The 27,491-nt window shown below is 36.6% G+C and overlaps 1 protein-coding gene across 2 annotated transcripts in view; it reads right to left on the reverse strand.

Moving 5' to 3' along the window:
* SLF1 (SMC5-SMC6 complex localization factor 1) overlaps positions 1–27,491 on the reverse strand; it is a 65,962-nt gene that overhangs the window by 6,635 nt on the left and 31,836 nt on the right. For both annotated transcript variants that reach the window (XM_013965788.2, XM_005683436.2), the window contains 7 exons: positions 26,658–26,816; positions 25,642–25,805; positions 18,570–18,701; positions 17,782–17,947; positions 8,405–8,552; positions 1,640–1,785; positions 569–732 (listed from right to left, as the gene is read on the reverse strand). In XM_013965788.2, the coding sequence (XP_013821242.1) occupies positions 569–732; positions 1,640–1,785; positions 8,405–8,552; positions 17,782–17,947; positions 18,570–18,701; positions 25,642–25,805; positions 26,658–26,816 (1,079 nt within the window). The remainder of the gene's footprint in view (positions 1–568; positions 733–1,639; positions 1,786–8,404; positions 8,553–17,781; positions 17,948–18,569; positions 18,702–25,641; positions 25,806–26,657; positions 26,817–27,491) is intronic.

Raw genomic sequence — 27,491 nt, forward strand, 5'->3', positions numbered from 1 at the left:
GACCACCAAAAAGTTTATGAATACTGATAAAGAAGTCAGATAAAGAAGTTGAGACTAAGTAAACCATATCTGGCAGAGAGACTAAAGCAAAATGCTAATAAGATCAAAATTCAGGCCCCTACTTCCCATTCTTATTTTCATATTCTAATCCTATCCTCTTCTTCCCAAAGATTTCAGGTTTTCTGAATTTTGCATGGCATACTTTGAGAGGAGGTTTCTCATTTGGGAAGGCTATTAAAACAATTGAGAGTATCTCACATGACCATGCATTCTGAAGTCCTGTCTTTACTATACATAAGTAGTAATTTAAATTACAGGGAAAAAAATTGTGTGGAACAATATTTTGATGAAGAGTTTACTTCTTTTAGAAAAGAATTTATTTAATAGAAAGCATGAACATTTGAATTAAAGAAAGCGAAAATGTTGATCATGTGCACTCATAGGTCTAAAACTGAGTTTTCTGCTTCTCAGCATTCAGACAACATCTCAGACAACCATACGGTTCAAGAAATGCCTAAGAAGAGCTGTACTTGAAAACAAAGCCGGGCTGGTATACAGCATCACTTACGGTATCTCTGGCAGCCCTTCACCTTGCTTCTGTTTAGCACCATTCAGCATTATTAAGGCCCTCTGAGATTCAAAGCAAGGCCGTGGTCCAATTTGCTTTGGTTTCTGCATCTTTCTAGCCCCACGCACACCAGTTTTCCCCAAAGCTGGCAAGTAGGAATATACCTGTTGCAAAATAATACTATATTGCTTTCTCAACTACAAAAACCTGGAAACAGTTAACAGAAATTACCTGATTCATTTCACCATTAAATGTAGTTGTATTTTCATTTCATCAATATGGCTGCCTCCCTATGACATTTGAACATGCTAAAATATTAAGAAAGCTACTAGTTCCATGTTATTATGTCAATATGACATACACAAGAAGAAAATTACTTTCTTAAAAATAATTTTTTTCAAACTCAAATTTGATGTTCATTTAGGAAAGCTCTTTAGATGAGTCTCATGCCCAACTTTTTACAATTAATTTGCCTATTTTTAGTATTTATGGTTTACATACAACTGGCATTTTGTCATTTCCATCTTGGTAATGCCTTCCTTTAACAGAAAAGAAATCTGGAATAAACAGAATAAGGAGTGCAAAAGTCATTAAAGACAAGGATTGTTGCAAACAGTATTTCCCCAACCTGACCAATTATTAACAAGTATATTTCTCATTTGTTGAAGAAACTGCTGGAAATAATAAATATCAATAATAGCTAAAGATAGCCGAGATAAAACTCTTTACATGTGTGTAACTTTGGAGTCATTTGCAAACTTTACTTTTTAAATACCATTAAATACTATGTAGAATTTTTTTTGGATCACAGTCTTTCCAAAATAACAATATTAGGTACTGTGGCAAGTGATACAAAGATTCTTATATAAATTTTCTGTTATCAATTCTTAATTATTCTCAAGTAATTAAAATTTTATTAGATTTTGAGGTAGAAAACTACCTGCTTTTATATATATTTGAAAGATGATTAATATGCTCTGTACAATTATCAGAATAACTAAGAATATTTAAAAATGAATGTATAAATTTACTTCTTAAAAATTAAAAGAACTAAAATAGAATGGTGCTTACCATTTTCTGAAGAGAAAGTGGCTCAGAAGAAATACTAATGGAATTCTGTAAACACAACTTTTTAAAGACTGCCTCTGCAACAAACATTTGAAGCCAGGAGGAGGAAAAGGAAGAAATAAAAATCTCTAAGTCCTGTGAAGAAAAGTCTATAGAAAACAAAAGAAGTAAATATAGTTATTGCTACACACTATATAATTTCTTTCTATAGACTATTTCCTCCATGGACTTTATTCATTCAAATGATGATTTCTACACCAGTAAGATTCACCCACAAAATTTTAAACCATGAAAAATAGATAATATTCCTATTCCTTGGTCTTCAAGAGAAATTTTTTTTTAATGGCATATGTTCTCACATTTGAAACAACCATTACTTTTTATTATCTTAAATAAAAGGCTAGAAATTTTATGTATATACACATGAATGGAGAGATGATATATGAATAGACAGTTAGATATGGGTTTTTATCAGTATACTTTCCAATTAATGTTAAAGATCTCTTCCCACAACTAGGCTGTGTATAGAAAACCAGAACTTGGTTTTTAAGTAGGCACATTTAATTTGCATTGATTAGTCTTGAGCTGATAGGATGACATTTTTTCCTCCAACCACATCCACAAATCTATCATTGCAGAGAAGGATGAAAGATAAAGAAGAGAAGCAATGTAAGACACCCTTTCATGGATCACAGCCTGGTCCTGGAGAAGGGGCTTAACTAAATGAGGCCATGGGCTATGCCATGCAGGGTCACCCAAGATGGATAGGTCACAGCGAAGAGTGAGAAACATGGTCTAATGGAGGAGGAAATAGCAACCCACTCCAGTACTCTTGCTATGAGAACCCCATGAACAGTATGAAAAGCCAAAAAGACATGACACCAGAAGATGAGCCCCGCAGGTGGGAAGGGGTCCAATATGCTACTAAAGAAGAGCAGAGGGCAATTACTAATAGCTCCAAAAAGAATGAAGTGACTGGGCCAAAGCAGAAACAATGGTCAGTTATAGATGTGTCTGGTGGTGGAAGTAAAATCCGATGCAATAAAAAACAATACTGGATAGGAACCTGGAATATTACGTCCATGAATCAATGTAAATTGGACATGGCCAAGCAGGAGATAGCAAGATTGAACATCAACATCTTAGGCATCCATGAACTAAAATGGATGGGAACAGGCAAATTTAATTCAGATGACCATTATATCTACGACTATGGGGAAGAATCCATTAGAAAAAAATGGAGTAGCCCTCATAGTCAACAAAAGAATCTGAAAAGCAGTACATGGGTGAAACCTCAAAAACGATAGAACAAAGTACTAATCCCATTTCTGGGACAAACCATCCAACATCACAGTAATTAATCCAAGTCTATGCCCCAACCACTGATGCTGAAGAAGCGGAAGCTGTAGGTTCTATGAAGACCTACAACATTTTCTAGAACTTACGTCAAAAAGAGATGTCCTTTTCATCACAGGCAACTAGAATGCAAAAGTAGGAAATCAAGAGATAACTAAAGTGATAGGCAACTTGGCCTTGGAGTACAAAATGAAGCAGGGCAAAGGGTAAGAGTTTTGTCAAGAGAACACAGGGTCATAGTAAACACCCTTTTCCAACAACCCAAGAGACAACTCTACCCATGGACATCAACAGATAGTCAATAAGGAAATCAGATTGATTAGGTCCTTTGCAGCTGAAGATGGGGAAACTCTATACAGTAGCAAAAACAAGATCTAGGGCTGACTGTGGACATGGAAGAAGATAGTGGAGGAGTAAGATGGGAGATCGCCAGCTTCCCTACAAATACATCAAAAACTCAAGAAGATATGGAACAACTCCTACAAAGCAACCTCTAGACGACAGCAGAAGACCCCAGGGCTCCAGGGGGACAGGCTAAGCTCCCAGAATTGAGAATGCAGGCACAAGTCACCCCTAACAAGAAATCAACACAAACCACTCACCAACCTTTCCCTCCAAGGGCAAAAACAAAAAGGAAGAAGGAATACAACCCTAAGGCATGGGGAAAGGAGACCTCAAGTGGGGCAAGTTAGGGGAAAAAAAAAAAAACAACAAAACATGAAAAGACCTAGAGCTGACTGTGACTCAGATCATGAGTTCCTTATCACAAAATTCAGGCTTAAATTGAAGAAAGTGGGGAAAACCACTAGCCTTTCAGTTATGTCCTAAATCAGATCCCTTAAGATATTACAGTGGAGGTGACAAGTAGATTCAAGGGATTAGATATGGTAGACAGAGTGCCTGAAGTATGGAGGTTTGCAACACTGTACAGGAGTCAGTAACCAAAATCATCCCAGAGAAAAAGAAATGCAAAAAGACAAAGTGCTTGTCTGAAGAGGCGTTACAAAATAGCTGAGGAAACAACAGAAGGGAAAAACAATTCAAGATGACAGGAAGGAGAGAGAAGGCGGCAATAGAGGAGAACAATAGAATGGGAAAGACTATAGATCCCTTCAAGAAAACTGGAGATATCAAGGGAACATTTCATGCAAGGATGGGCAGGTATAAAGGGCAGAAATGGAAAGGACCTAACAGAAGCAAAAAAATTAAGAAGAGGTAGCAAGAACACACAGAAGAACTATACAAAAAAGGTCTTAATGACCCAGACAGCCACGATGGTGTGGTCACTCACCCAGAGCTGGACATCCTGGAGTGTGAAGTCAAGTGGGTCTTAGGAAGCATTACTATGAACAAAGCTAGTGGAGGTGACAGAATTCTAGCTGAGCTATTTTAAATTCTAAAAGATGATGCTGTGAAAGTGCCATACTCAATGTGTCAGCAAATTTGGAAAACTCAGCAGTGGCCACAGGACTGGAAAAGGTCAATTTTCATTCCAATCCCAAAGAAGGGCAATGCCAAAGAATGTTCAAACCACTGCACGATCGCACTCACTTCACATGCTAGCAAGGTAATGCTCTAAATCCTTCAAGCTAGGCTTCAAAATACGTGAACTGAGAACTTCCAGATGTACAAACTGGATTTAGAAAAGGCAGAGGAACCAGAGATCAAATTGACAACATTGACTGAATCATGGAGAAAGCAATGGACTTCCAGAAAAAAATGTCTGCTTCACTGACTATGTGGAAGGCCTTTGACTGTGTGGATCATAGCAAACTGTGGAAAATTCTTAAAAAGATGGCAATACGAGACCACCTTACCTGTCTCCTGAGAAGCCTGTATACAGGTCAAGAAGCAACAGTTTGAACTGGACATGGAACAACTGACTGGTTCAAGACCGAGAAGGAGTATAACAAGGCTGCATATTGCTGCTCTGCTTATTTAACTTGAATGCAGAGTACATCAAGGGAAATGTCAGGCTGTGTAATCAAAAGCTGGAATCAAGATTGCTGGGAGAAATATAAATAACCTCAGATATGCAGATGACACCACCCTTATGGCAGAAAGTGAAGAAGAACTAAAGAGCCTCTTGATGAAAGTGAAAAAGGAGAGTAAAAAGTTGGCTTAAAACTCAACATTCAGAAAACTAAGATCATGGCATCCAGTCTCATCACTTCATGGCAAATAGATGGTACAACAATGGAAACATTGACAGACTTTATTTTCTTGGGTTCCAAAATCATTGTGGATGCTGACTGTATCATGAAATTAAAACATGTTTGCTCCTTGAAAGGAAAGCTGTGACAAACCTAGATGGTATATTAAAAAGCAAAGACATCACTTTGCCAAAAAAGGCCCATATAGTCAAAGTGATGGTTTCTCCAGTAATCATGTAGAGATGTGAGTGTTGGACCATAAATGAGGCAGAGTACCAAAGAACTGATGCTTTTGAGTTGTGGTGCTAGAAAAGGCTCTTGAGAGTCTCCTGGATACCAAGGAGATCAAACCAGTCAATTCTAAAGATCAACCCTGAACATTGACTAGAAGGACTAATCCTGAAGCTCCAATACTTTGGCCACCTGGTGGGCAGAGTTGACTCATTGGAAAAGACCCTGATGCTGGGAAAGACTGAAGGCAAAAGAAGGGGGAGGCAGAGGATGAGATGGCTACATAGCACCACTGACTCAATGGACATGAATTTGAGCAAACACCGGGAGATAGCGGAGGACAGGGAAGCCTGGCGTGCTGCAGTCTATGGAGTGGCAAAGAGTTAGACATGACTTAGCAACTGAACAAGGAAATGATTCTCCATCAAAATACTGACCAAAAGGACATTATTAGAATACCCAGATTCACTTGTAGGGATTAAGTGTATTATTCTACAAGTTCTATAATAAACAATTTAGTTTCACATATTAGTTGTAGAAAAGATACTGCTCTTAAGGATCAATCATTTACTTTTCTCTCCCGACAAAGGCTTAAAATCAACATGTAGTAACAAAAATTTAGGAGATATTAATTTGAACCATTTTTAGATATATATGTTTTTAAAACTGCCTATCTATGGCTTAATTGGAAGCCTAAGAAACCAATTGGGTGTGCTTTGAGAAGGGGAAGGAAAGGCTTAAACACACACTTCAAACAGGAATACAATTTAATCTCTTGTAGTTTTAAATATTAGTGATCAAACATAACTGAGAGCAAAGTAATCAGTCTGTTCACAGGATTACAATGGTAACATTAAAGTTTAATTTCAGCTGAAGTCAGTTACCAGCTCAGATATGTTAGGTTTAAATTTGTCTTGTGAAAACTGGTAGTAACAGTGGGTAACAATGCTTGCTTTAAAGTTAAGGGACATTTGATTATGAGTATGGAAAGCATTCAAGTTGATTCATAACACGCAGCAGAATTCTGTTAATACAAGGCTCATTATTTCATGCATTTGGTTAAACTGTAAGATAAGTTGTATCTCCCTAGAGGTAACCAATACACACTGGAAACAATGCATATAAATATACTGATAATCTGTAAAGGCACTGCTAATCCTCCAACTCAAACAAGTTTCATTATGGAATGAAAACAGAGAATCCTTTTAGCTGAATGTTTAGTTCCCATGCTAGCAAATAATGCCAGAATTCTGTTTCTAAAATGGAAAGAAGAAAAAAAACCAACCCCCCTCCCCGCAACACACACACTATCTAGTAGGAATGGTGGGAAAGAAATGATAAGAAAGGATTCTGAAGGAAGATTGAATTTGAGCTAAGAAATGTTAAAAAGTCATGGAACAAAGGACAGCTACTTCACAAAAGGAACAGTAATCACCCCTCAGCTCAATGAAAAAGAAAGAAAAAAAGAAGATAAAATGCTTTAGATAAAAATCTTCTAACTTCAGTAGTATAAAGAGAGACCTCTCTTTGCAGAGGGCATCATTGAATAAATCCTGAACCCAGTTACAGCCTGGATTCCTATTCTAGAATCTCTGTTCGAAGTATTAAAGTGATTGACAGCATATTCAAGAACTTTTTCTTTTATATAAAACTAAGATGCAATGAAACACATGTACAACAAAAGAGAATACTTACTTAGCAGTCTAAAATATTTTTACGTATATCAAAATCACCTTTTATATTTGAAAGCTATAACAGTTCACTTGGTTTAAAATATGTTCATTTTAGAAATTTAGGAAAGAAGAGAGAAAGGGAGAGAGGAAGGAAATGGATCATAAGGCACTATGGCTTTGAAGAGTAAGAACATACCTAGTGTGGATAACATTATAATAGCTTTGTATGAGGGCAGATGGTTACTAGATTTATAGTAGTGATGATCATTTCTTAACATATACAAACGTCCAACAATGTAGTATACCTGAAACTAAGGTAATGCTGTATGTCAACTATATGAAAAAAAAATAATAATAAAAAAGAATGTAAAAAAGTCTTACAGAAGCCTGCCTTAACTCTGGAGACCCAAAAGAGCTAGGAACAACCTTCATGGGCTTCTCTGGTGGCTCAGACAGTAAAGAATTCATCTGCAATGCACGAGTCCAGGGTTCAATCCCTGGGTTGGGAAGATCCCCTTTAAAGGGAATGGCTACCCACTCCAGTATTCTTGCCTGGAGAATTCCATGAACAGAGAAGGGTGGGCTACAGTCCCTGGTGTCGTAAAGAGTCACACATAATTGACCTACTAATACACATACATACAAAACATAAAGTAAGCACGTGAAAATGAGTTCTGTCATCATATTGCTTAAATAATATTCCTATTACTTTAGGGGGAACTTTAAAATCAGATAATACAGGGAGGAGGAAGAGTGAGAAAATTATACATACATATTATTTTTGTTTCATCCTTGCTAATTCGTTAGATCATCAGACTCAATGGAAAAGAAGCAGTGGCAGCTTTTTGTTATAATACGAAAAATTATACAGTATCATGTACATGGGGGAAATGTTTTAACCAGTAATATAAGCTCAAGTTAATACAACTGGCTTTCTATACCATAGGAAGTATTCTGACCTAATGATTTTCATTTTTAATAATGTTAAGTATTCATGCAGGATGAGACCAGCAAACTGTTCATATGGCACAGATAACATCACGGAGAGATAATGCTTCCCACTTGAATGATTAGAAGTATTAAATGTATTAAAAATAGTTTTTACCACATGAGATTCTAAAACACCAAACAACAAAAAAAAGGTAAATCTAAAATAAATTGATTTTAAATCTGTTTAAATATTTACTTTTATGAGGTAGTTTAAATTTTTAGTTATAGAATTAAGAAAAAATGATTCATATTATCTACAAACATATAATACTTTATTTCCAGGTACTATTTTCCATTCTGTAATATCAAGTTTTATAAAATCACGATGTGTTTGAGTAAGACTCACGCAACACAGACATACTCACCATCACACGAAAGGGAGACATAGCTTCCGAAGTCATCAGACATGTGTCGCACCACGTTTCTGCCCATGCTAAGACCAAGGACAATCCAATAATCTGCTGCTGCTCCAAGAATTCCAGTCAATAAGTAAGCTAGTTCATGTCTGAAGACCTAACATGAAGATAGGAAAATATTACTAAAACATACTGAAAGGTATCATTTCTATTATTTTGAATACTTGCTGAGGCAAAATATTGCTATTTAAAAAAATGGGGCATGTTAATGCTAAAAAGTTATTCTCAAGAACTCTAGCAAATTAACTCCCTCTTTTCATTCTTTCCATCTCCTTTTTTCCTTCCTTCCTCCCCTGATCTATATTTACATCTAAATCTATATCTATACAACAAAATAGTTAATAACATTTACAGCTCTCATATATGGATAGCTTGAAACAAACTTTTAAAATAACTTCATCCAATTGTAACCAGTGCTTTAGACGGACAATAATTCTATTAAAACAATGAAGAAGTATTAGGCTTCTGTGGATTTCTGTTTACAAGAACATATGACTATAAAAAAGAGAGAAATTTAGTCACCTCTACTGTTTATATATAAAATCAACCTTTACATTTCCCTAAATGGCCTTTCAAAGGAAAAGACTTCAAAAACATAATGAATACAAGCTACAGCAAGAGTGTACTTTGTTGTTAAAAAAAAAAAAAAATTGGCTGATCAAATATAAGTTGTTCAGTTCAGTTCAGTTCAGTCGCTCAGTCGTGTCTGACTCTTTGAGACCCCATGAATCACAGCACGCCAGGCCTCCCTGTCCATCACCAACTCCCGGAGTTCACTCAAACTCACATCCATCAAGTCAGTGATGCCATCCAGCCATATCATCCTCTGTAGTCCCCTTCTCCTCCTGCCCTCAATTCCTCCCAGCATCAGTCTTTTCCAATGAGTCAACACTTCGCATGAGGTGGCCAAAGTACTGGAGTTTCAGCTTTAGCATCATTCCTTCCAAAGAACACCCAGGACTGATCTCCTTTAGAATGGACTGGTTGGATTTTCTTGCAGTCCAAGGGACTCTCAAGAGTCCTCTCCAATACCACAGTTCAAAAGCATCAATTCTTCAGTGCTCAGCTTTCTTCACAGTCCAACTCTCACATCCATATATGACTACTGGAAAAACCACTGCCTTGACTAGATAGACCTTTGTTGGCAAAGTAACGTCTTTGCTTCTCAATATGCCATCTAGGTTGGTCATAACTTTCCTTCTTCCAAGAAGCAAGTGTCTTTTAATTTCATGGCTGCAGTCACCATCTGCAGTGATTTTGGAGCCTCCCAAAACAAAGTCTGACACTGTTTCCACTGTTTCCCCATCTATTCCCCATGAAGTGATGGGACCGGATGCCATGATCTTTTTTCTGAATGTTGAGCTTTAAGCCAACTCTTTCACTCTCATCTTTCACTTTCATCAACAGGCTTTTTAGCTCCTCTTCTCTTTCTGCCACAAGGGTGGTGTCATCTGAAAATCTAAGGTTATTGATATTTCTCTGGGCAATCTTGATTCCAGCTTGTGCTTCTTCCACCCCGCATTTCTCATGATGTACTCTGCATGGAAGTTAAATAAGCAGGGTGACAATATACAGCCTTGCCGGACTCCTTTTCCTATTTGGAACCAGTCTGTTGTTCCATGTTCAGTTCTAACTGTTGCTTCCTGACCTGCATATAGGTTTCTCAAGAGGCAGGTCAGGTGGTCTGGTATTCCCATCTCTTTGAGAATTTTCCACAGTTTATTGTGATCCACACAGTCAACAATTTCTTGTACACTGCTTTGCAGATATATTTAATTTACTTATAAATCTGAACAAAAATCTTCAGGTTAAATATGTATAAATTCGTTATACATAGTCAAAAAAGCAGAAACAGATGTTTTTCCAGAACTCTCTTGCTTTTTCCTGCCAAATAGATGGGGATAAAATGGAAACTTTATTTTCTTGGGCTCCAAAATCATTGCAGATGGTGACTACAGCGATGACATTAAAAGATGCTTGCTCTTTGGAAGAATAGCTATGAGAAACCTAGACAGCATACTGAAAAGCAGACTCACTTTGGTGACAAAGGTCCATATAGTTAAAACTCTGGCTTTTCTAGTAGTTATGTATGGATGTGAAAGTTGGACCATAAAGAAGGATGAGCACTGAAGAATTGATGCTTTTGAACTGTGGTGCTGGAGAAGACTCTTGTGAGTCCCTCAGTCAGCAAGGAGATCAAACCAGTCAATCCCGAAGGAAATCAACCCTAAATATTCACTGGAAGAACTGATGCTGAAGCTGAAGCTCCAATACTTTGATCACCTGATGGGAAGAGTCGACTCATTGGAAAAGTCTCTGATGCTGGAGAAGATTGAGGGTTGGAGAAAACGGGGGCAACAGAGGATGAGAGGGTTGGATGGCATCATCAACTCAATGGACATGAGTCTGAGCAAACCTTGGGAGATAATGAAGGACAGGGAAACGTAGCATACTACATTCCATGGGGTTGCAAAGAGTCAGACATGTCTTAGCAACTGAACACCACCACCACCATAATCCAGCACTCCGTCACGTGAAAATAACACAAAACCAACCAGCTGAGACTTTCCTTATGCAAATAAATGTACACGTGTGCCTGACACCACAGATGAGTATCAGTATTGCTTACTATTCAATTCACCTTCAAATTATTGTTATTCAACAGAGACAGGGCTCCCCTGGGGGTCCAGTGATGAAGAGTCCCCCTTGCAGTGCAGGGGACACCAGTTGGATCCCTGGTCCAGAATGACACCACATGCCTCGGAGCAACTAAGCCCATGCATCACAAATGTAGAGCCTGTGCTCTAGTGCCCGGAGCCACAACTATTGAAGCTTACACGCCCTCGAGTTCCTGCTCAGAAACAAGAGAAGCCACTGCAATGAGAAGCCCACGTACCAAAACTACAGAGTAGCCCCCGCTAGCCTCAACTAGAGAAAGCCCTCACGACAAAGATTCAGAGCTTCCAGAAACAAAATAAATCTTAAAAAGAAAAAGAAAAATTAAAAAAAAAAAATCGAGATCGGCCCATCTTGCAGTATTTTCAAGGAAAGACTGTAAAAAGTTCCTTTACCATGGTGGGAAAAATTCCTGCCAAAGTTATTCTATTTGTGTATCAATGGCTAAAACAGCTATCACATATCCATCACAGAGAATTTTCATAGAAAAATATACTTTCAAATCAGGTTCTTGGATCCTTTTACACTATTTTCTTAACCATGACGCTCACTATAACCATAGGCCACTGTGCTATGGATTATGCTCACTGTAAGCGAACAATGCTATTTCTAGCATAGAGAATAGATATGCTTTGGGGTAGGTTAGAGGGAGAAAGGCAAAAAAAAAAAAAAAAAAATCATAAAACAAGAAAAGCTTTCTTGGAATACTGAAATGTTTACTAAAGCTGAAAGAGTACAGCACAAATAACCTAAGATTTAAAGAAATCAAAGATTTAACTCACAGATGTGACAGATTTACCTTGGTACTCCCTTCTAATACGTCCAAGTCTTTTAGAAGACATTCTGTCACTACAGTTCTCTATTATCTACCAGTGCAAGTGATCTCCAGGTTATAAACTTGGCAATCTCCCCAAAATTGACCAGTGTATAAAATGCAGAACAAATCTGAATGTTGGCCTTCTGACTCCCGGGTTAGGGCTTTCTACAATATCCCACAGCAACAGATGACAAACTGCTCCTCTAGTACCTCTGGCAGAAAGAGGCAAATATTAACTATATACTGTGCCTCTTCCTATTTTGAACAGTGGCAAGTGAAATGAGAGAAAGTATTGGCTGCTAGTCAAGGTTTTGCCCTAAGAAGCAGTGACATCTTGAATAAGTTATTTATACTCTTCAACCTCAATTTCTTTATTTTTAAATACAAACTAGTTTCCATTTCTACCAGTAACTATATGGTTATAATTAAACAGCATTTAAGGACATCACAAAGAGAGAAGCAGGACTAACCACTAAGCTTAGTAAAATGTGTACCTCCTCTATAACCTTGACACATCCCACCTCTGCTCTGCCAAGGAAAGCCCAAGCTTTCTGAGATTATGACAATGAAATCCATTGCCATTGTGTCACTCTGCAATACTTTCTGATTGACATTATGACAAAACAATATTAGCATAAACTGAGGACTTCTGTTTAGCTAATGACTTAAATTGAATGCTTCAACTAAGCAAATCAAGATACAAATGCTTTACAGTACAGAAAATGATGCCTGTGAACATGCATGGAATTCATGAAATTGGAAACTGCCAAAAAGATTTAATTAAGTACAATAATGAATTCTAACACATAAAGTACCACAATAAAAAAAACCCAGCTTATATGAAGTTAAGCAATACAAATGTTAAATATTAATTTGCAAAGCTCAAAACCAGTTCTCATACTACAACTGATGCTACAATTTCTTGTACACTGCTTTGCAGATATATTTAATTTACTTATAAATCTGAACAAAAATCTTCAGGTTAAATATGTATAAATTCGTTACTATTTACATTAGTATTTGCTGAGCAAATTCTTAACTGTGGGAGTCCTTTGGTGATTTAGGAAAATTGTGGAAACATCACTTGTATTATCGTTTTCAATTATAAATGAAATTTTCATTTATATAATGGATAAAAAGGAAATGTTTTTTTCTTATTTATGCATTTCTGCATAAATAAGAAAATATTTTCTATACTTAATGATTCTATTGTCTAATCAGTAGAAAACAAAGGCAATGATAATTAATCAGGATTTTATCATTTTCAGCTTAGAAGTGTAGTTACACCCAGAAACAATCCTCCCTTTTTAATTCAAATTGGAAAAGCAAACAAAAACCATGAAAAGAATTTTTTCTTTAAAGAATGCATCAGACACTCCCTAATTAGAATCTTTAAAAATCAATAAGGGCTTCAGTTTCTGATAATGGAGGCCTACCATAATTCAGATAAACTGTCTTACAAAAGAAAACTTAAAATGTTGAATATGTAAAACATCTTCTGTAAAGTTAAGAGAAATTGCTCAGCCAGGATCCAGGAGAAGGTAAAAACCAAGTGATGCCTCAAAGCTAGCTGACTTTGCCCTAAGGCCATCTGCTGACCCCAGAGAAAGAGCAGACACACAGAAGTGTGGTTTTGGAGCCTAGGGGAGAAGAGAGTATAAAAGTCATGGCCCAAGGCCTAATGCCCAATATGCTGGCACCCTGCAGGGCTGCAATCTGAAAGTAAGCACGAAGCAGAAGCAAAACTACCTTTATCTGTAGCCTTGTGCTTCACACAGACTATGCAGGAACCCTTGAAACCAGCAACAAAAATTCTCCCTACAAGAAAATAGTCAGTGTCTTTGCCATGAACTGTTTCTACAAAGTAATTTTTTACATGCCATTTACATCATACCATCAAGTATACCTAGTTTGCAAGAGAATACAAAAGACAATAAAACAGCAGAAACAAGAAATAGAAACAGACTCACAAAAATGTCAAATATGGAATAATCAGACACAGACTGTGAAATAACTATTATAACCATGTTCAAAGAAAAAAGAAAACCTTGAAAACTTTGTACGGAACCAGAAACCATAAACATATACCATAGTAATTTGGAAGTTAAAAAGTCTAAAATTGGAAAAAGTACAAAAATTAAAAATGCAATTGCCATGTTTATCTTGTTCAGTTCAGTTCAGTCGCTGAGGCGTGTTCGACTCTTTGGGATGCCATGAATCGCAGCATGCCAGGCCTCCCTGTCCATCACCAACTCCCGGAGTTCACTCAAACTCATGTCCATCCACCCGGTGATGCCATCCAGCCATCTCATTCTCTGTCGTCCCCTTCTCCTCCTGCCCCCAATCCCTCCCAGCATCAGAGTCTTTTCCAATGAGTCAACTCTTCACATGAGGTGGCCAAAGTACTGGAGTTTCAGCTTTAGCATCAGTCCTTCAAATGAACACCCAGAACTGATCTTCATAATGGACTGGTTGGATTTCCTTGCAGTCCAAGGGACTCTCAAGAGTCTTCTCCAATACCACAGTTCAAAAGCATCAATTCTTCGGCGCTCAGCCTTCTTCACAGTCCAACTCTCACATGCATACATGACCACAGGAAAAACCATAGCCTTGCCTAGACGGACCTTAGTCGGCAAAGTAATGTTTCTGCTTTTGAATATGCTATCTAGGTTGGTCATAACTTTTCTTAAAAGGAGTAAGCGTCTTTTAATTTCATGGCTGCAGTGATTTGGGAGCCACCAAAAGTAGTCTGACACTGTTTCCACTGTTTCCCCATCTATTTCCCATGAGGTGATGGGACCGGATGCCATGATCTTCGTTTTCTGAATGTTGAGCTTGAAGTCAACTTTTTCACTCTCCACTTTCACTTTCATCAAAAGGCTTTTTAGTTCCTCATCACTTTCTGTCGTAAGGGTGGTGTCATCTGCATATCTGACATTATTGATATTTCTCCCGGCAATCTTGCAGTCCAAGGGACTCTCAAGAGTCTTCTCCAACACCACAGTTCAAAAGCATCAATTCTTCAGTGTTCAGCTTTCTTCACAGTCCAACTCTCACATACATACATGACCATAGGAAAAACCATAGCCTTGACTAGACAGACCTTTGTTGGCAAAGTAATGTCACTGCTTTTGAATATGCTATCTAGGTTGGTCATAGCTTTCCTTCCAAGGAGTAAGCGTCTTTTTAATTTCATGGCTGCAGTCACCATCTGCAGTGATTTAGGAGCCCAAAAAAATAAAGTCTGACACAGATTCCACTGTTTCCCCATCTATTTCCCATGAAGTGATGGCACCAGATGCCATGATCTATGTTTTCTGAATGTTGAACTTTAAGCCAACTTTTCACTGTCCTCTTTCACTTTCATCAAAAGGCTCTTTAGTTTTCCTCTCTTTCTGCCATAACGGTGGTGTCATCTGCATATCTGAGGTAATTGATATTTGTCCCGGCAATGCTGATTCCAGCTTGTGATTCTTCCAGACTAGTGTACTAGAAATTGGATGAAAACGCTATCCAAAACACACTGAGTGTAGAAAAAAATGGAAAATAAATACAAGAGGGTAAAAACACAGAGGATACAAAGAAGAGGTGTAACGTGTTCAAATGGAACTTAAAAAGCAAAAGAGAGAAAATGGATCAGGAAAAATTATTAAGAAGAGGAACTATATAAGAATTTTTTCTTAAGCTAGAAGAGACTTTATTTATGGCTGCAAAGCCTTTGACTCTGTGGATCCCAACAAACTGTGGAAAATTCTTAAAGAGATGGGAATACCAGACCACCTCACCTGCCTCCTGAGAAATCTGTATGCAGGTCAAGAAGCAACAATTAGAATCAGACATGGAAAAAAGTACTGGTTCCAAATCGGGAAAGGAGTATGTCAAGGCTGTATATTGTCACCCTGCTTATTTAAGTCATATGCAGTGTACATCATGCAAAATGCCAGGCTGGATGAAAAACAAGCTGGAATCAAGATTGCTGGAATAAATATCAATAACCTCAGATACGCAGATGACACCATCCTTCTGGAAGAAAATGAAGAGGAACTAAAAAGCCTCTTGATGAAAGTGAAAGAGGAGAGTGAAAAAGTTGGCTTAAACTTAACAATCAGAAAACTAAAATTTTGGCATCCAGTCCCATCACTTCATGGGAAATAGATGGGGAAACAATAAAGTAAGAGACTTTATTTTTTTGGGCTCCACAATCACTGCAGATGGTGACTGCAGCCATGAAATTAAAAGATGCTTGCTCCTTGGAAGAAAAGCCGTGACCAATCTAGGCAGCATATTTAAAAGCAGAGACATTACTTTACCAACAAAGGTCCATCTAGTCAAGGCTATGGTTTTTCCTGTGGTCATGTATGGATGTGAGAGCTGGACTGTGAAGAAAGCTGAGCACCGAAGAATTGATGCTTTTGAACTGTGGTACTGGAGAAGACTCTTGAGAGTCCTTTGGACTGCAAGGAGATCCAACCAGTCCATTCTGAAGGAGATCAGCCCTGCGATTTCTTTGGAAGGAATGATGCTAAAGCTGCAACTCCAATACTTTGGCCACCTCATGAGAAGAGTTGACTCACTGGAGAAGACCCTGATGCTGGGAGGCACTGGGGGCAGGAGGAGAAGGGGACGACAGAAGATGAGATGGCTGGATGGCATCACCGACTCGATGCACATGAGTCTGAGTGAACTCCTGGGGTTGGTGATGGACAGGGAGGCCTGGTGTGCTGCAATTCATGGGGTCACAAAGGGTTGGACACAACTGAGTGATTGAACTGAACTGAACTGAATCTTACATGAGGTCAAAATGAAAGTTGGGTTAATTTCAGAAAGCAGAAATCATATAGAGCTTACTTTTAAGCTTTAAGTTACTATTAGATATTAATAACGAAAGCACAGACAAAACGCACTAACAACAAAAAGCCATCCATTTAGAAGTTTTAAAACACTCTTAAGAAATATTTCTTTGATCAAAGGGGAATTCATAATTGACAATAAAAAACACTTTGAAATAATCAGTAAGAGCACTCTACCTTAAAGGATCAAAACTTGAAGGAGCAATCTCAAGTTGTACTCAAAAGGACATTTATATTAAGTATACATACTAGAAATAAAGACTAAAAAACGTAAGATTTAAACATTCAAGAAGACAGAAGAGAAAGTAAAAGAAAGGGATTTTTAAAAATGAACTGAAATAATGATATAATACAGAAAAGTTTACAATGAAGTCCCCAAAAGATCATTTTGAAAAGAAAAATGACTAACATTATGCACCTAAAACATGGAGCAGAATGTTGCTATGCACTTTACATATTTTCTGCATTCAATTTTCCCAGTTACCCTTCAGATAAATGTACTAACAGCACTTTATGCTAAATTTCAAATGATAAGCAAAACCTATTTATGACGAAATGGTTCATGAAATAACTCTTAACATCCAGAAAGATGGTTTTAAAAACAATTAGAACTTCTTATTAGTAGCTCATCAAAAAGTTGTATGGATTTGCTCAATTTTTAAAATCAAAAGTTTCTTAAAAATTGAAATATCTAAAAATCTAAAATCTAGAATGATAATTAACTGTAGATTTCTTAGCAGTAATAGCCAAGTAATTCTTCAAATGTGAATATGGCACTACCACCAAATTAGGAATGATGAAACCAGCCACCAAGAATCTTTTACTTTAAAATTAGATAAACAAAATAGAAAACAATGATATATTTGGGTACATATTATTTTTTTCAAGTCAGTCAAAATATAAAGGGAAGAAAAAAGATGCATATGTCAAAGAAGTACTTTTTTCCAAAGGCCAATGTTCATTTGTAAATTAATCCTACTTACATCATTAGACTTGCATTTTTCCTTGTGAGAATATACAGTCCACTCCAAAAGCATATTTACAGGTTTGGTCAAAAGCCCAGAGGTCTCATTTCCTGACCAAAAGATTTCAAGAGGAACTGCCTTTCCTGTTATTTTCAGACTCTGAGAATCTGACCAGTCATACAACCTAATAAAAAGACAAATGAAAAGCATTATCTTTATGACAATTTAACTATTACAGTTACTAGGTGTAAGAGCTGCTAAATTGATCATCACAGTTATTAGGCATAATATCTTGCCATAAAACAAAAAATTCTAGCAATTTCTAAATATAGAAAAATCATAATCTATAAGGATCATAATATCGAGTTAAAATTCAGGAGAAAAATTTTTTAAATGGCCCCATTTCAACATAATCTCCAATGAGTACACATTAATGTAACTGCAGGTTTTAGAGCATGTACAAAGCTTACAGGTATTATAGCCAGTGTTAAAGCCTGGTATAGCTTTTTACTTAGGCTTTCAATTACTAAAGAATTCAAAAGTATACAAATTCTGAAAAATAAAAACAATTTTTATCTATCCAAATGCGTAAGTCAGTGAAAAATAAAAATGTGAACTAAGGAAACATAAAATATAAACCTTTACCGCTACTGAAGGACTGAATCTAGACGTATGTTTTAAACATAAATCTACTTTAAACTAGAAAACAAGGTGGTTTTTAAAGAAATGTATATGTAAATAATTAGAAAAATGGCACATAAAACAACATATAGAAAAGATATATATTTTTGGTGATTAAAACTTACTTTTGACTCAGATGTTGGACTTCACTTTCAATCAAATTAAAGAAAAATTTAAGCAGTGTTAGGTGGAGTACCTTAGAGCCAATAATATTTTCTGAAATTTGATGACAAAAACTTTCATTGAAAAGGCAAGACCTGGAAAACAGGAACCCAACAATCTATAACATGTAACAACTCACTGAGTAATTTGTGAGCAAATTATTTCGCTTTTCAGAAAATCATTGAAATTTTAATAAAGTTTGCTCCCACAAAATATAAAGCAAATTAAGCAAAATTTTATTAATAATATATTTTCTTCCTTTAAATATTAGACCCTGTCAAATATCCCATGCAGTTAATTTTTCAACAGCAGAGATCTAATTTCCCTATTTTTCAATGACTGTAATGTTTAACCACCAGCTGGTAGTCTCCCTTTGTATTCTTTATTTCACTGAAAAACAAAAGAGCTGTGAATTTCATTAATTCATTGATTCAGACGATCAGCCACATTCTCAATTAGCTACACTCAATTTATAATACTCTCCGTAATCCTCCTCTTACTCAGGATTATTTTCTTATTCACTATTTAGTAAAATGAAGGTTATTTAGAGCTATTTGTTTAGTTTTAAAAATTCAGTATTTATTTTCTTTCCATCTTCTGCAGCAATTCTTCCCAACAGAACTTTCTGTGATGATGGATATGTTCCACTGAACATTTGAAATGTGGCTTGTGTAGAACTGAGGTGTTGAAATTTTATTTAATCTTAATTAAATTTAAATATAGTCACATGTGGCTAGTGGCTTCAGAGTTGGAAGCACAGTTCTACAGTATTTTTAAAAAGAGAACCAAGATAAACCAGAACTCTAGGACTAAGAGTCTAGGCAACAATATTTATTACAATTTTCTTCCAACTTCATTATTATACCAACAGTGTACTTGCAACTCTGTACCTCTGTCTCCATCCTTTCCATCTCCTTTAGAATACCACACTAACAGAGTAGGTGGGCCCTTAACAGCTATTAAATTTAATAATCCATTTGATACTCCAATCTAGTCTAAAAGGTCCTCCTTGACCATAGTTATTTAACTCTACCTGAAAACTGCCAGAGACAGATACAATATTATCTTTTTTCTTCTTATATAAACATATATTATGAAATATTTCAAAAATACACTCAGAAGTAGACTAATATCATCCAGCTCATTTACATTCCTACCACTTTCCTAGGCACCTTCCGCTAGACTCCCAACAGACTCAATTATTTCGTAATTAGATCTGGTAGCTGTTTATTAAAAAGTCTACTTTTAAGCTGTCTGAAATCCATTTTCGGTAGCATCAATTCATTCATTCAAATCTTATTAAGCATTGATTATGTTCCAGATATAAGCACTGAGGAGAGAGATGTTTTAACACTGAGCATCTGCTCTTCTGAAATTCAGAGGTTGCTTACATACACTGTTGGAAGGAATGTAAATCAGTATGGAGATCCCTCAAGGCTCATCATGTTTCTATTATGGCATGCAGCTGTAACTATCTTTTATTTTTTGCCTATTGATTGTGAAAACTGATAAACATCATTTACTACTGTGATTACATAACTATTACACTGACTTAATACTACTGTATTTATGATTGGTCAACAGAAAATAACAGAATTCTATATCACCAAAACTATCACTTAATAGAAAAAAACCTGTAATCACTTTTTAAAATCCAGATCCATATCAGAATAATCTTGGAATTTTTTGAAAAGTACAAATCCCTAGGTATTGCTTTTTTCCTCCAGAGCTCCAGATATGTTTCTAATGAGCAGCCATGTTTAAAAACAACTGGATTATATGAGGATTGTTTACTTTTATCTAGTTTGTTTTACTTCTATTTCATATCCAGGGCTTCCATTTCATTTAGTTTATGTTTTCCAATTTGTCTGTCTCTTCTTTTTTGACATTCTCCAGAATTTATCAAGTGTAGTAAAAAAGTCTCTGTATACATATATATAAAGTATGTATAATATAATATATATATTTTAGAAAACTTCTGAATTTTTCCCTGGCTAAAAAATTTGAAATTTTGATTTCATTTGTTTGACTTAGTAGGAATACTATATTTCTAATAAAAAATAGATATGCAATAAGCAACAAAGGTTTACTATATAGCCCAGGGAACTATAGTCAACATCTTATAATAAACTATAATGGAAAATAATCTCAAAAATAATGTATGTGTATATGGATAACTTCTTTTAGATGCGGAATGCGAAAGAATGTTTGAACTACCAAATAACTGCACTCATTTCACATGTTAGCAAGTTAATGCTCAAAAATCCTTCAATCTAGGCTTCAGTAGTACATAAACTGAGAAATTCCAAATATACAACATGGACTTAAAAAAGGGAGAGGAACCAGAGATCAAATTGCTAACATCTGCTGCATCACAGAAAAAGCAAGGGAATTCCTGAAAAACATCTATTTCTGCTTCATTGACTATGCTAAAGCCTTTGACTCCGTGGATCACAACAAACTGTGGAAAATTCTTAACAAGAGACGGAATACCAGACAACCTTACCTGCCTCCTAAGAAATCTGTATGCAGGTCAAGAAGCAACAGTTAGAACTGGACATGGAACAACAGACTGGTTCCAAATTGGAAAAGGAGTACATCAAAACTGTATATTCACCGTTTATTTAACTTATATGAAGAGTACATCATGTGAAACGCCGGGCTGGATGAAGCACAAGCTGGAATCAAGATCGCTAGGAGAAATACCAATAACCTCAGATATGCAGATAACACCACCCTTATGGCAGAAAGTGAAGAGGAATTAAGGAGCCTCTTGATGAAGGTGAAAGAAGAGAGTGACAAAGCTGGCTTAAAACTCAACATTCAAAAACTAAGATCATGGTATCCAGTCCCATTACTTCATGGTAAATAGATGGGAAAAGTGACGGAAAAAGAAACAGTGACAGACTTTATTTTCTTGGGCTCAAAATCACTGTGGACAGTAACCACAACCATGCAATTAATAAAAAGACACTTGCTCCCTGGAAGAAAAGCTATGAAAAGCTAGACAGAGTATCAAACAGCCAAGACATCAGTTTGCCAACAAAGGTCTACCTAGTCAAAGCTATGTTTTTCCAACAGCCATGTATGGATGTTAGAGCTAGACCATAAAGAAGGCTAAGCGCCAAAGAATTGATGGTTTTGAACTGTGGTGTTGGAGAAGATTCTTGAGAGTCCCTTGGACAGCAAGGAAATCAAACTAGTCAATCCTAAGGGAAACCAACCCTGAATATTCATTGGAGGGACTGTTGTTGAAGCTAAAGCTCCAATACTTTGGCTACCAGATGTGAAGAGCCAACTCACTGGAAAAGACCCTGATGCTGGGAAAGATTGAAGGCAGGAGAAGGGGACGACAGAGGATGAGATGGTTGGAAAGCATCATCAACTCAATGGACATGAGTCTGAGCAAATTCCAGGAGATGGTGATGGACAGGGCAGCCTGCTGTGCTGCAGTCCATGGGGTCGCAAAGAGTTGGACACGACTGAGTGATGGAACACCACCACCACTATGTGTAAGTGAATCACCTTCCTGTGCACCTGAGACACTGCAAGTCACCTGTACTTGAATATAATATATATATTAAGAAAAAAATTAAGAATAGAACTACCATTAAGATCCAGCTATCCCACTTCTGGGGCTTCCCTAGTGGCTCAGAGGTTAAAGCATCTGCCTGGAATTCAGGAGACCCAGGTTCGATCCCTGGGTCAGGAAGATCCCCTGGAGAAGGAAATGGCAACCCACTCCAGTACTTTTGCCTGGAGAATCCCATAGAGGGAGGAGCCTGGTAGGCTACAGTCCATGGGGTTGCAAAGAGTTGGACACGACTGAGCAACTTCACTTTCTTTCATCTGACTTCTGGGCATTTATACAAAGAATATGAAAACACTAATTCGAAAAGATATACACACCCTTTGTTTATTGCAACAATATTTTACACTAGCCAAAATATGGAAATAACCTTAAGAGCCCATCAACAAATGAATAACGATATAACACACATTAACACACACACACAGAATAGACTACTACTCAGAAAATAAAAATCTTGTCATTTGTGACAACATGGATAGCCTTTGAGCTATTAAGTGAAACAAGTCAGAGAAAGACATATACCCTATGATTGTGGAATATAAAAAACAAATGATCAAAATAAATGAGCAAATTAGACCAAACCTAAACAGGCACACAGATAGAAACAGAGTAGCGGTTACCAGAGGGGAAAGGGTTGGGGGTGGGTGGAGAGAAGGAGATCAACTGTATGGTAACAGAAGAAAACTCAGTTTTTGTGGTGAGCATACTGCAGGTACACAAAAGCAGAAATATAATGTTCATATGCAACTTACACAAGCTGGAATCAAGATTGCCGGGAGAAGTATCAATAACCTCAGATATGCAGATGATACCACCCTTATGGCAGAAAGTGAAGAGGAACTAAAAAGCCTCCTGATGAAAGTGAAAGAGGAGAGTGAAAAAGCTGGCTTAAAGCTCAACATTCAGAAAACAAAGATCATGCCATCCAGTCCCATCACTTCATGGCAAATAGATGGGGAAACAGTGGAAACAGTGTCAGACTTTATTTTTGGGGGCTCCAAAATCACTGCAGCCATGAAACTAAAAGACGCTTACTCCTTGGAAGAAAAGTTATGACCAACCTAGATAGTATATTCAAAAGCAGAGACATTACTTTGTCGACTAAGGTCCGTCTCGTAAAGGCTATGGTTTTTCCTATGGTCATGTATGGATGTGAGAGTTGGACTGTGAAGAAAGCTGAGAGCCGAAGAATTGATGCTTTGGAACTGTGGTGTTGGAGAAGACTCTTGAGAGTCCCTTGGACTGCAAGGAGATCCAACCAGTCCATTCTGAAGGAGATCAGCCCTGGGATTTCTTTGGAAGGAATGATGCTAAAGCTGAAACTCCAGTACTTTGGCCACCTCATGCGAAGACTTGACTCATTGGAAAAGACTCTGATGCTGGGAGGGACTGGGGGCAGGAGGAGAAGGGGACGACAGAGGATGAGATGGCTGGATGGCATCAATGACTCGATGGACGTCGGTCTAGGTGAACTTCGGGAGCTGGTGATGGACAGGGAGGCCTGGCGTGCTGCGATTCACGGGGTCACAAAGAGTCGGACACGACTGAGCGACTGAACTGAACTGATGCCAACTTACATAATGTTACAAACTAACATTACAACAATATAGAATTAAAAACAAACAAACAAAAAGCCAGAGGCTGATTTAAATAAGAAACTTCAGGCAAAGGGCAAGCAATAGGAAGTGGCATTTGATCTGAACTCTAAGGATAATTAGGACTGGTCAGGTATTTACCAGGTGGCAGGAATATAGGTTATAGAAGGCAGAGAAAATCTAAGGGCAAAAAAAAGGTCAAGAAATGAAAAAGGGGCTTCCCTGGTGGTGTGGTGATAAAGAATCCGCCTGCCAATGCAGGAGACATGGGTTCAATCCCTTATTTGGGGACGATCCGGCATGCCATGGAGCAACTAAGCATGTGAGCCACAACTAGAGAGCCTGTGGTCTAGAAGAGTCCAGGAGCCACAACTACCGAAGCCTGCATGCCCCGAAGTCCATGTTCCACAACAAGAGAAGCCCCTGCTTGGTGCAGCTCGAGAAAAGCCCAGGCAGCAACAAAGACCCAGCATGGTCAAAAATACATACATATATAAAATTTTTAAAAAAGAAATGAAAAAGTGTTCAGTCACTGGGTACACTTGGGAAAAAGATGAAGGTAAGAATGAAGACACACACAGGGCTAAATTATGGAGGGTCTTACATGTTTTGCGAAGGAATTTTAAATGTTTTCTATAGGTGATGTATGTCTTAATGAAGGACTTTTATCCGGGAAATGATAAGACCACTATGGAAAGACCATACTGGGGTACTTTGGAAGACAAAAGGAAAAAAGTAGAATCAAGATCAACAAGGTTGGCAGTGCAACAGTTTACATAAAAGCAATGAAGGCTTTTAAATAAATGTGATGACAACGAAGGAAGAAACAGAGTTGAAAATTAGGAAGAATGGCAAATAAGTAAACCATATATCCTCACTTCCTACACCTGTGCTGAGACAGTACTTTGTTAGAATCGTGCTTATATCTTCAAAAGTGCAGAAGCTAAGAAAAAAGGTCCAGGAATTATGATTTTATCTTTTTACCCCTTGAAACATAACACAGTGCCTGGCTTCCAGTAACTACTCAATAACTTTTTTTTTTTAAAGAATAAATAAATGCATGCTAGCTAGCCAATTAGCTTGCGTTAAATATAATACAACCAAGAGGGTAGGTAAATCCTTATGATCTCAAAGAAGTAACCAAGCATCTAGCCTTTGCCTGGCTAGTCAAGTAACCTTTCTCTTACTACTATGGACTCCTGCTAAAATCAAACATTTGGATAAAAACAAAGTACTTCCCAGACAAAGGAGGGCTATCAGATACAGACAGCTATCAGAAAAAATGGAAAAATCGATTAGTTCTAAGAGAAACCAGCAGAAATAGATCGATTTCTGAAAAGATTAACATATGTAAGACAAAGGAAGGATTCAGGCAGATGACAGCATGTGCAGAGGCATGGAAAAGATGACATATTTAGGAAACATTAAGTTCAGTTTCAAAATTCAAATTCCTAGCTGGAAAAATACAAGAGAAACACTAAAACAGATACTGTACACAGCTACAAATGTTTATACTGATAATGACCAAAATTTAATAATGTTCATATCCAATAAATTAATTTTCTTACTTTTTACAACAAAGTTCAAATTTATTTTGTTAAAAAGAAAACAAAGAATGATTTAGCATTCCTGTAAGTCCATTTCATATATTTATTAAACATTTTTAAAAATAAAATGATTGACAAACATGACCAATTTAGCCTTTGTGTTTAACACAACACACAAACATCACACACACAAAAATAACTTTTTCTAAAAAGAAACAGATTTATTTTATCAGTATCTAAAAAATACATAGGAGAACCTGACTATATGAAATTCAGCACCCTTGCATGTGAAATTCCTTACCTGATAAGCACTTCTATTAGAGACCATGTCCCTTTCATACAGGTTGGACACTGAAACAACTCTAAGTAATATGTTGACATGGCTGGGGACTTCCAAGGAGGGTGAAGGTGAAGAAGAGCTGACCATATATGAAAGTATCGACCAGAAAACGTATCTATGTTATCCTATTATTTAAAAACAAAGAAAGAAAGAAAACAAGATGGCTAAAAGTACAGTTTTTCCAGCTAACTTAGTTTAAAACTTTAATAACCCAGATCTAACTTTCTTGGCAAAAATGTGTGTTTGGACAAAGGAGAACAGGTGGGAGTATTATGTTTAGCTAACTGAATACTGCAACTAAGAGAGAGGCATACTCTAAACATGCATCTACATATTAGATAATCTCAGCTCTTGGGACTAATTTATATGAGAGTTAGTGAACCTTCTTGAAACTTATATGAAATGGATTTGTATGAAAGCCCATTTTACTTCTCATGATTATACTGAGATTGAGTCCCCAAATGTGACTTGAAATCAACTAAAGAAACTTTACATGCAACATTCTGACTTATCACCATCGTTAGTCTGACACAGCTTAAACCTGTTTTTTCTTCAAATTGGTACCTTGATAAAGAATATAACTAGAAATCTACCTTTGAAAAGGTGTTTTCATTGGTTTTCACAGTTTAAAGAGTAAATTCAGTATCTACATATACTATGAATAAAAACGATTACCAATGTACTGAGTAATTTACTAAATGACCTTCTAGATCTCTGAAATTTGATTTTTACATTACTGCCACAGAAAAAAATTCTGAGAAAAATATTAAAACAGAAGTATAGAGTTTAAAAACAAAAGAAATAGTAATAAATGGGTATCTCATTTCTCATTAAAATGAGGGAAACAAATAAGGAAGAGAAAATAATATATACATAATAATATAAACATACAAAAATAACTATAAATATGCAAAAAAGGAGAAAATTTACATTTTAACATTCTTTGAAAGACCATAAATACATAAGACTGCTCTTACCTGTAGAATGTTTTCTAGAAGAGCATGGAGAAGGTAAACAGGAGGGATATAATGTGCTTGCAAAGAGGAAAGTTCCTCAATTGCTTCTTTAAAAAACTGTCCTTCTATGAGGCTTTCAATTAAATTTAATATTCCTCGTGGAAATTCAGCATTTTTAACCTACATAAGGAAAGATGCTATGACTCAAAAGGACGAGGAAAATCCTGACATGAAATTTTGAATTAGTAAGGAGCCTGAATTTCCTCATCTGTACAATGAACAATCTCTGGTCTCACTACCTCACTAGGTCGTTATGTGGTTCAAAAAGAATGATTTATATGAATGTGTTTTACAACAATAAAATTGTACTGCAAAATATATACATTGTTAATTGTTCTATTTACTAGACTTTGTCACATTGAATAGTATGGGGAAATATTACCTCTAAAGAAAACTTCAAAACGCATTTGCAAAGTCTGGCTGATAATAAGACTTCAGTTAGAAGTACAACTAAACATAGCTCTTTTTTTAAATTAAAAAAATATTTATTTATTTTTAATTGATTGATGATTGCTTTACAATACTGGTTTGATTTCTGTCACACATCAACATGAATTAACCATATGTTTATATATGTCCCTTTTCTCTTGAATTTCCCTCCCACCTTCCTCCCATTTCCACCCCTCTAAGTTATTACAGAGCTTCAGTTTGAGTTCCCAGAGTCATACAGCAAATTCCCATTGGCTGTCTATTTACACACGTTAGTGCATATATACACAGCTCTAATTTAGGTGCAAAATTACTTTTTGGTGTTCTTTTAAACTTATAAGCAAACTGTGTCTATTAACATATACT

This window comes from Capra hircus, chromosome 7 (assembly GCF_001704415.2).
Source record: "Capra hircus breed San Clemente chromosome 7, ASM170441v1, whole genome shotgun sequence".
Taxonomy (NCBI): Eukaryota; Metazoa; Chordata; class Mammalia; order Artiodactyla; family Bovidae; genus Capra; species Capra hircus.